The following is an 11,205-nucleotide window of genomic DNA, read 5'->3' as shown; positions in this document are numbered from 1 at the left end:
TCCAACATTTTCCATCAATTGGCCTCTATAATTGGCCTTGAGAAGGTTATCGTTTACCCGAACCGTTTTACATTCGTAAGAAAACAATATACATTCACTTTAATGATTACAATGAATGGTGTTAAATATAGAGCAGCTACGACGTTTCTTCACTCATTCAATGGGGTTGATATTTTCCCACTGTCAGATTTGTAGGGTACATCTCAGAAGGCGTGGCTTGATTACGTTTCACTCCTCCGGTCACACACAGGAGCGGGCAAGTGCATTTTTCTGTCCCTATCACCTAGCAAGGCTGGCCTCTACACGGGAATAATGCGATGTCATTGAAAATGTTACCTCGTATATCGTAGCCTACGTTTATTCAGAATGCGCCTCACCCGAGATATAGCACAGAGAATAGCACACTACTGCTGACTTCGCATTGAAATGATTTGTATAAGGTGGGTGTGAGCTGTGGTGGCTCAAGCGCATCGGTAACGAAGCTGCCTGCTGTAAACCGTTAAATAAAAAGAAAATCAAGCTGTTTATATCGTGGTTGTTCCAGCGGTGACGACCCTCCGGACGTCGTAACCATGAGTGGACAGGACGAAAGTTCGGTGCGGGTCGCATTGAGGTAAGCCTGTGACATTGGATGGTGTTCTGTTCTGTCGGAAAATGATGGTCATCCTGGTCCCGCCTCTCCAGGATAATGTACCTATATTATTGTTGTGACAATGCCGGTGTTGATAAACCACAGCATGGGCTGTTGTAATGGCCTAGTTACGGTGTAATAGCATTAATGTGCGGATAAACATTTGCGCATTGGTTCCAAAATAACGCACAGTAGACTACAATGTGGCAAAGCAATCGACGTTTACGTAGGGATTAGTGATAGCAATATCACTATGTTTCTCCTTGCGTTTATTCTAGGACGCATGTCAAATGTCAAACAGCTAAAGCAGCACGGCCTTGGATTTGTTTTAAGTGTCACCATCAGCCCCCCCCCCCCATATAGACCAACACAATTACCTAGGTAATGTTTCATGGGTTTCCTTTGTTGGTGCTCAAGCTACAGTACACCATTTCTCAATGTCCTGGCTGCAGACATAATAACTACATGGATTTATGAATGAAGGGAGAAAGGGCGGATGTGATAAGAGAAGGCAATACCGCTCGCGTCTGTGTGTGTCATAGATCTGTAATGTCATGTGAGAAGGATCAGTGGAAGACAGACTAAGACCTGTTTACACCTCTCTCTCGTTACTGCAGGCAGACTTTGACCCAGTACTCTGTTTACTAAGTCTCTGTCTGGACTGGGCCTTGCTTTACAAGCCTCTCTCCTGCATATACATGCAGCCATATTCATGAGACAATGTACTAGCAGCAAGCACATCTACATAACATGTTACTGTAGAGACTGTTTTAATTGCAGACATTTCAGGCAGACAGCATTTAGAGTTTTCAAAAACGATATACAACTGTCATTTCACATTAAAAGCATTTAACTGCAAGGACTAAGTACTAATTGCAATGACTGCATAATAGCCACTGAACTGTTGGGAGCATAAGCAATACAGACTGTCCTCAGTGTTAAAATAGCTAGCTCCCCACAACACAATCGCAGACAGACACAAGTGTGTGTAAACCCTGCCCATGTATCCATCTGCATAGAAAGCACATGCCTCATGAATTATTTGCTAGCTTTGTATAAATCAAATCAAATTTTATTGGTCACATACACATGGTTAGCAGATATTAATGTGAGTGTAGCGAAATGCTTGTGCTTCTAGTTACAACTGTGCAGTAATATCTAACAAGTAATCGAACAATTCCATAACAACTACCTAATACACGCAAATCTAACAAGTAAATTGACGTTGCTCTTATATCCAATAGTTCTTCCCGGTTGTATGTAATAAGACTTAAGATTTCCTGGGGTAACAATGTAACAAATAATACATCAAAGAAACAAATACTGTATAGTTTCCTAAGAACGCGAAGCGAGGCGACCATCTCTGTCGGCGCCATTACTGTACGCATTTGCCAGTTATTTTTTCCTCTCTCTCTTTTGCAACTTTAATTTGGTATTTTGTTTCCTCGACAATCAGGCTCCCACTCATTAATCTCATGGAGGAGCCAGTGGAGAGAGTCTATACAGGACAAGACCAACTACTGTATCTAACTGTAATCCCGAAATCGGAGACACGCATAGACTCAGATTATCAGATAGCATGTAATAACATGTTCATAATATGTTTATAACATGTAATATGGGACCCTGAGTTTGAAAAACTCTGGGTTTTTGTTCTAAATCCCCCACACACCATTGCCTCTTCACCTGCCCCTGGGCCCTGATATGAACTTTGGTACCTGCCACTAATCCAAGTGTCCAGTGTATGGGTCAGCAAGCAGATCCCTTAAGCACGCAGTAAAGGGATACTTCCCTGACCCTGCACCTTACTGCTCTCTCTGCTATTCTGAGAACTCTGGCCCAGCAGACCAAAGCTCACTTTATCACATTATGTACACATCCACTCACGGCACCCACACGCTGGCACATTCTTGCCAAGTCCCTCTCTAAGCCTGTAGCTCGCTTTTCCTTTCTCTCCCTCTACCTATCCCTGTCTCTCTCTCTCTCTCTCTCTCTCTCACACACACACACACACACACACACACACACACACACACACACACACACACACACACACACGACAGCCGTTACACTGGCTCATAAACAGATAGGCACTGTTTTTTCTTCATGAAACCCTCAGACAGACACAGACCTCCAGTACAAAATGTTACACACACTCCTGAGATCTAGAGAGTCATTTCAGAGACAGCCCTGTCTCTGTCTAAGCCTGTTTTCTGCTGTTGCCTTGGGTCCATTAGGCTGATTGTCCATCTGTCTCTGTATCAGAGGAGTTCTTGCATGGTAACATCAGCTTTGTCTGCCAACCTGTCTCAAGGATAATGCTATTATATAGGACATTTCATATTCTGATATAATGTAATACTTGCAGCCTGGTGGCCGCCAGATCTGTATGTGCTTGCCTTGATCCAACCCTACTGACTTGAAAGCACATAATAAGTACATATCTGGCATCCAAGCTAACTTACTTCAAATACAAAAACATGACACAAAAAGTTAAAACATCCACTTAATCATTCTTGTCATGACTTTACAACATAGTCAAAGCTGCTATCGTTACAACTACATTGTACATTAGCCTTGACGAGTTATAGTAATATCCATAAGAGAACCCCCCACCCACTATTCAATTTTGAGTTTGCATCCCCCCACTGTAATTACTTCTGTGTGGTGGTGGAGACTGTAGAGCAGCAACCAAGTACCTGTTTAAGACAGGTTGACTGACAGGTTTTCACTGACTTGTAGCATTTGAAACAGACACCACACACACACACTGTCACGGCTGTCGTAAGAACGGGACCAAGGCGCAGGACTGTGAACCGTTGCCGGAAACTCTGGACTGTGAACTGTCGTCGGAAGCTCTGGACTGGGTACCGTCGTCGGAAGCTCTGGACTGTGAACCGTCTCCGGAAGCTCTGGACTGTGAATGTACACTGGGGGCCGAGTGCGTGGAGCCGGTACAGGTGGCACCGGACTGGTGAGGCGCACTGGAGGCCTGATGCGTGGAGCCGGCACAGGTGGTACCGACTGGTGACACACACTTCAGGGCGACTGCGAGGTGCAGGCACAGGACGCACCGGACTGGGGACACGCACCTCAGGGCGAGTGCGAGGAGCAGGCACAGGACGTACTGGACTGGCAAGGCGCACTGGAGGTCTAGTGCGTGGAGACGGCACAGGTGGTACCGGACTGGTGACACACACTTCAGGGCGAGTGCGAGGAGCAGGCACAGGACGTACCGGACTGGGGAGGCGCACTGGAGGGTGGATGCGTGGGTCTGGCACAGGTTGCACCGGACTGGTGACCGGATCCTCTGGTCGGATGTTGAGCAGAACACACACACACACACACACACACACACACACACACACACACACACACACACACACACACACACACACACACACACACACACACACACACACACACACACACACACACACACACAGCGATCACCAATGTAGCTTGTTGTTGTTAGATACACAGCCTGCCTGTGCCAGTTGGCCAACTGCTGTCAGTTAGCGAGGCGTAATGCTTCAGCCCCAGTTTCATGCACAAGGCTCATATGGTCCATTATCATCCTAATGCTATTCAGGTGGAGTTAATGAATGTGACACGTAAAAGTTCAATGTTTTGGCACCAGAAGTGCACAGTCCTGTTTTCACCAATTCATTGGTGCGTTACTGCGACAGAGTCAATCAGTGACTCTCATGAACATATGTTTTCCAATGCTGTTCTTGAACATAAATTACTGGCGCATAGATTTTGGTTAGACTTTTTCTGTGCTTTACACATTTTCATTTTGTGCTCATTACACCTATTTCATGTTTTTAGGCCAGTGCTGTTAAAACACACAGACAAGGCTATAGCTGTCCTGGACACAACTATATTGAAGTATTTATTCACTGGGTAGTAAAAAAAATAAAAAAGAATCATGAGTTCAGTCTAAATGGAATAAACAGCTAGATTTGAGCAATTTGGCCCATGGAAGTGTTAGTATGTTTGATAAAGTAAAGTGTGCCCAGAGGAGCCAGTCAAGTGGTTGTTTCATCAATATCCTTGAAGTGAATGAATTATGCATACCCTCAAGCCTGGAGCTAGGTTACAGTGGTAACAAACAGTGTCGTTTGTTTCAGGTTTCAAGTTGTTCATGTTAGAAGCTAGACAGGCCTTTTACACTATTTCAGGTATAGTCAAAAGAAGACAATTGTTTCAGAAAGCAATAGAAGTTACACTATAACGGATGTGCCTTGTTATGTTAGTGTAATATATTGAGTGTAGCTTCTGTTTCAGATTTTCACGTGGGGCATAAGTCACCAAAACAGCTGCTATTGTGCAATGGGACCAAACCCTCACAGAGTAACATCCTTTCCACTAGTTAAACTGTCACCATGATTAAAAAAAAAAAAAAACATATACCCCTTGCAGTTAAGACACTTTGTAGTACCACAGCTACTTCTAATTTCAGTCCAAGCCTGGTACCTTTTTTAAAACCATGTGGTTATGACTCCAACGCACATGATGCCCCTCTTTGGACACCTTGTTAATGCTGACCATCCACACCTCCCATTGGTTTTTCAGTGTCTATCAAAGCCCAGCTCCTCCTCCTGCTCTTAGCCCAGGGTGGATTATTTTTAGGAGAAGAGTGCACTTCCTGCCACGGCACTGGAAAATGTTATTGTTTTACAGTACATTCATGATACATATGCACGAACCGCAAAACAAATACATGCAAACCATCTGCAGGCACACGTCATGTGATATTGCAACGTGTCCTTACTTACTACGGGAGGCAATAACAATAGTTGCAGTATCTATTCAATTTCATCCACTTCTCTCAGTATACAAGTAAGGCTACGTGTTGTAGCTGAGTCCGTCTGGCTGAGACTTTTCTATATGTATTTTACTCTTAGGCCATAACTGATAACTGAGTACTTCTTTGTGTCTGTGTCGGTGTTGCACCTTGTATCGTTCCCTCGCCTACAGCTTCTTTGTTTATACATATAGAGATGGGTCTCTTGTCTTTCTTCTGTCGACAGGCACTTTACAGCTGAGCTGCTGCACTCAACCGCCAGCCCAGTGATGTAGTCAAGTCACTTAACCTTGAGTCCGTGTCGAGTTCCTAAGTCCCCGGTGTTCGATTCCGAGTCCAAGTCCTTTATACTCGAGGACTACAACATTGCCCCAGTCTGTTAGCCAGAGAGACAGTGTTTACTTTCTAATATTAGTTTTATTTCAGTTTCACACATAGATATGAGATATTTATCTTTCACACAACACACAACAAGATCATCACAACATGCCCTTAAACCCGAACATGACCATAATACAAGCCCTTAAAATGGCACAACAGAATATCACAAGATAAGCTTGTGTTGGCTTGAGGTCAGATACATTAACTTAGCCCAGATTGATAAACTAATGTGTTTTAGGAATCTCACTGGTATCCCATTGCCAGAAGAAAATCATGTGTCTCTCAATTTATTTTCTGCAATTATCACTCTTTGCCCTTGGCAAGGACATTGCAAAAACCTATTGGGTTGTTTTCTCCCATCCGAAATATCTCCAACTCACAAGGTTGTGTGTCTGTTAGTGTCATCCTCTTATCTGGTGTTTTGACAGAGTTCCCTTTGTGGCATAATGTTATTTAACTGCCCTTGTCACAATAGAATGTTTCCACATATGATCGCTGTTATTTTGTGTTATTCATCATAGTGCTTGGCTTGAGGAAGAGAAGATGTGTGTGTATGTGTGTGTGTCCTTTGTCTCTTGTCCTGGTTTCCCCCCTAACTGACAGTGTGAAACCGGCAGCCACAGTGTGGACCCCTGCACCCCTTTTCCTGCTCTTCCCTGTAGCTGCAATGTGACCTCTGACCCAGGAAGCATTAGAGCTGTGGCCACTGGTCAGTGAACCCCACCCCGCCCAGTGTGGTGACCCTGTGAATGGACATCACTCACCCGTGTAGAAGAGCCCTGACAGATTTAACCCAGGTGAAGAGAAGTGTGGGTTCTTGAGTTGCAGAATTCTCTGTCTAGAATTCTCTGGCTGAATCTTCCCCTTCTTTCAATAGTGGCCTTGGTAACTGAAGTGACATAATCTTCCTGTGTGGAGACTGGACACTAAGAGAGACATTTATTCATTCAAAGACCATTTGTTGAAGACATTTTAGGAAAAAGTTTGAGGAAAAAGTTGTTTGGTTTATTTGGTTGGAGGCGTGTATCGTTTGCATCAGTTGATCGTTGTTGAAATCTGCAGAGTTTGTCTTTCTGTGCTCTAAGGGGAAAAAGCCTGTTACTACCTGTTAATCACAGAGCATTGATGTTGAGAATTATCCTATGACTTGCTTCATGATCTCCACTCCAGTACAGTACTTAACAATGGACAGAATGTTCCAAAAAGCAAGTACAATGGACCAAAACTTAGTTAAAGACTGAGCATTAAACACTGACACTGCTGTTGTCACGACTCCTGCCGAGGGTGACTCCTCTCCCTGTTCGGGTGGCGCTCGGCGGTCGTCGTCACCGGCCTACTAGCTGCCACCGATCCCTTTTTCCCTTTTCTGTTGGTTTTGTCTTTATTGGTTTCACCTGTGTTCCATTAGTATTAGTTGGGTATTTAAGCCCGTTTCCCCACCTGTTCTGTGTGCGGGCTTATTTCTGTCTTTCACTGTGTTTTGTGTAAGTGGAACGTGTTTTTGGGTCCTTGTATTTTTGATTACGCCCTGTTGTTATTTTTGGGTGTATACTCTCTTTGACGGTGCATTTATTAAAGCACGATAGCAAACGCTCTTGTTTCCTGCGCCTGACTCCACACCCACTACATCAAGCGTTACAGCTGTTGTCAGCTGTTATTTTTTGCTGTAGCTATTACTCACAGTGATGCTCTGTAAACGTAGCTTAATGTACGTATTCCCCATTACAACCCTGATATTATGACTCTAAACAATGTGTCAGACAGTGAGTCAGGGGCCTCTAAGGGAAAAAGAGAACTCACACCTGATGTCCTGGAAAAGGCAACTGATGTCCTGAACAGTGAATGATGACGGATGACATCGTCATCCACACACACAACACACAGTGTTTGCCTTTTGCGTTTTGCTTCACAATGTCATAATTGAAACAAACACACAACGTTGGAGCATGAGGACAGAAGCACTTTGTATGAAATCCACTCCATATGACGACAGTGGATAATGTCAGTCATATGACAATGGAAGTAATATTCCCATTTAAGTGCCTTTTTCTCCCCCAGCCCATTTCTTCATCCTCCCCCAGCCCAGCCCATCTCCATCAGAGGCATATCATATGACATCAGTGGATGTCGTCAGATAATGATGATGATGATGATAATAAGAATATTCCCATTAACCTTCTACTGCAGTGGGCTAAATCAGGGTCTACTTTGAAACAAAAGTATGCAAAAGTTTGGACACACCTACTCATTCCAGGGTTTTTCTTTATTTTTACTATTTTCTATATTGTAAAATAATAGTGAAGACGTCAAAACGATGAAATAACACATATGGAATCATGTAGTAACCATGAAAGTGTTAAACAAATCAAAATATATTTTATATTTGAGATTCTTTAAAGTATCCACCCTTTGCCTTGATGACAGCTTTGCACACTCTTGGCATTCTGTCCATCAGCTTCATGAGGTAGTCACATGGAATGCATTTCAATTAACAGGTTTGCCTTGTTAAAAGTACATTTGTGGAATTTCTTTCCTTCTTAATGCGTTTCAGAAAATCAGTTGTGTTTTGACAAGGTAGGGGTGGTATATAGAACATAGACCTATTTGGTAAAAGACCAAGTCCATATTATGGCAAGAACAGCTGAAATAAGCAAAGAGAAATGACAGTCCATCATTACTTTAAGACATGAAGGTCAGTCAATCTGGAAAACTGCAGTCGCAAAAACCATCAAGCGCTATGATGAAACTGGCTCTCATGAGGACCGCCTGTCACGGGCGTCGTAAGGATTGGACCAAGGTGCAGCGGGAACATGTATACTCATCTTCTTTATTTTTTATAAAAGAAGGAAAAACAAAAGAAACACATATACAAAACAACAAACGACACTAAACAGTCCTGTCAGGTTCACAGACACAAAACAGGAGACAACTACCCACAAACCCCCATAGCACAAACACCCCTATACATAGGACCTTCAATCAGAGGCAACAAGGAACAGCTGCCTCCAATTGAAGGTCAATCAACAAACCCTAAACATAGAAGTAGAAAAACTAGACTGAACATAGAAAAACACTAACCTAGAACATAGACCAAAAACCTCAGAACACTCTAAACAAACACCCCTCTTACATAATAACATAGCCCAACAAACCCCAAAACACTCTAAATAAACACCCCCCGCCATGTCCTGACCAAACTACAATAACAAATAACCCCTTTACTGGTCAGGACGTGACACCGCCACAGGAAAGGAAGACCCAGAGTTACCTCTGCTGCAGAGGATAAGTTCATTAGAGTTACCAGCCTCGGAAATCGCAGCCTAATAAATGCTTCACAGAGTTCAAGTAACAGACACATCTCAACATTAACTGTTCAGAGGAGACTGCGTGACTCAGGCCTTCATGGTCGAATTGCTGCAAAGAAACAAGCAATTGACATTAGACTGGTGGAAATCTGTCCTTTGGTCTGATGAGTCCAAATTTGAGATTTTTGGTTCTATCCGCCATGTGTTGGTGAGGCGCAGAGTAGGATGATCTCTGCATGTGTAGTTCCCACCGTGAAGCATGGAGGAGGAGGTGTGATGGTGCTTTGCTGGTGACATTGTCTGTGATTTATTTAGAATTCAAGGCACACTTAACCATAGCATTCTGCAGCGATACGCCATACCATCTGGTTTGAGCTTAGTGGGACTATCATTTGTTTTTCAACAGGACAATGACCCAACACACCTCCAGGCTGTGTAAGGGCTATTTGACCTAGAAGGAGAGTGATGGAGTGCTGCATCAGATGACCTGGCCTCCACAATCACCCGACCACAACCCAATTGAGATGGTTTGGGATGAGTTGGACCGCAGAGTGAAGGAAAAGCAGCCAACAGTATATGTGCTCAGTATATGTGGGAACTCCTTCAAGACTGTTGGAAAAGCATTCCAGGTGAAGCTGGTTGAGAGAATGCCATGAATGTGGAAAGCTGTCATCAAGGCAAAGGGTGGCGACTTTGAAGAATCTCAAATATAAAATATATTTTCATTTCTTTAACACATTTTTGGTTGCTACATGATTCCGTATGTGTTATTTCATAGTTTTGATGTCTTCACTATTATTCTACAATGTAGAAAATAGTATAAATAAAGAAAAAACCTTGAATGAGTTGCTGTGTCCAAACTTTTGACTGGTACTGTACAGTACATCACAGAAAACTGAAATATAACAAAACCTTTTGACATAGAAACACCAGATTTTAAATTATGTTTATGAAATCATGAAAAATATGAATACAATTCCACCTATTAGGCCACTAGGTCATTTGACTGCAAAAAAGGGCTGCAGTGCCATTTCCTTCCCCATCCCCTCTCTTCTTCCTCTATCCCTGGGCATCCATTAACCCAGGCTTGTTCTGCTCCAACCCATGTCATAGAGGAGACAAGTTATACAACCTGCTTGCCATAGGCCATTGTACATCAGCTGCCTGCTTCCTTGACTGCTGTAGTTAGTTACATAATGACCATGTACAACTTAACCGCCAAACTGAAGGTACTTTACGAGAGAGAGGAGAGGCTGCTGTAGTGTTTCCTGTAGTTACTGATTCCTGAAGAATAGAGGGCGTAGCTGAAGCTTTTCATTCTTCTTTCAAGGGGACCTTTCAAAACTGATTGAGACACTTGTTGTAAGCAGTACAACAACAGAACCATTTATCGGTGTGTGTGTGTATCAGAAGTTCACTGTAAATTCGGTGTCTAAACTTCCCTGGTCTCAGTTTCAGGTGCAGTGAAGGGCCAGAGAAGGGGGTGTGTGTGTGTGTGTGTGTATGAATGTGTGTGTGTAGAACGGTCCCTCATTAACCTCTGCTCTACAGCATCAGTGTCTCAGGGTAAAGACAACCTGGGGAGTAAAGAGTCTGCTCCAACGCTCATTAAAGGCCCAATGCAGTCAAAATATTTTTTACAATGGTTTACAGTATATCATATTGTATAAAAGCTGATGAAACTAACACTGTAAAAATGTGAACAAATTTGATCATTGTTATTTACTGATAGTTGCTGGTTGAAAATACAATCTACACAGGACCGTCTAATCAGAAGGTTTGCATGGAGTTTTGGCTTTCCATGGAGACATCACCATGCAGTAAATTGATTAATAGACCAATAACAACAAGAGTTCCAAACCTCTCTGCCAATTTTCTTTAAATTTAACTAGTAAGTTAAGAACAAATTCTTATTTACGATGACGGCCTACCAGGGAACTGCCTTGTTCAGGGGCAGAACGGCAGATTTTTATCTTGTCAGCTCGGGGATTCGATCCAGCAACCTTTCTGTTACTGGCCCAGCTCGCTAACCACTAGGTTACCTGCCGCCAATAACAGCTCGTTTTGAGTTTCCCCCT

The 11,205-nt window shown here is 43.2% G+C and overlaps 1 protein-coding gene across 7 annotated transcripts in view; it reads left to right on the top strand.

The window, feature by feature from the left end:
* The first annotated feature begins 236 nt into the window (after positions 1-236).
* The window catches only part of LOC106609115 (kinesin-like protein KIF21A), a 44,740-nt gene continuing 33,771 nt past the window's right edge, over positions 237-11,205 (top strand). For 6 of the 7 annotated variants that reach the window (XM_082977610.1, XM_082977609.1, XM_082977608.1 and 3 more), the window contains exon 1: positions 237-613. In XM_082977610.1, the coding sequence (XP_082833736.1) occupies positions 573-613 (41 nt within the window). In that variant the 5' untranslated portion in view covers positions 237-572. The remainder of the gene's footprint in view (positions 614-11,205) is intronic. The other variant, XM_014207554.3, reaches the window with a different exon arrangement.

Source organism: Salmo salar, chromosome 07 (assembly GCF_965601325.2).
Source record: "Salmo salar chromosome 07, fSalSal1, whole genome shotgun sequence".
Lineage (NCBI taxonomy): Eukaryota > Metazoa > Chordata > Actinopteri > Salmoniformes > Salmonidae > Salmo > Salmo salar.
Note: the sequence above shows the minus strand (reverse complement) of the source record. Positions and strands in the feature narration are given on the sequence as shown.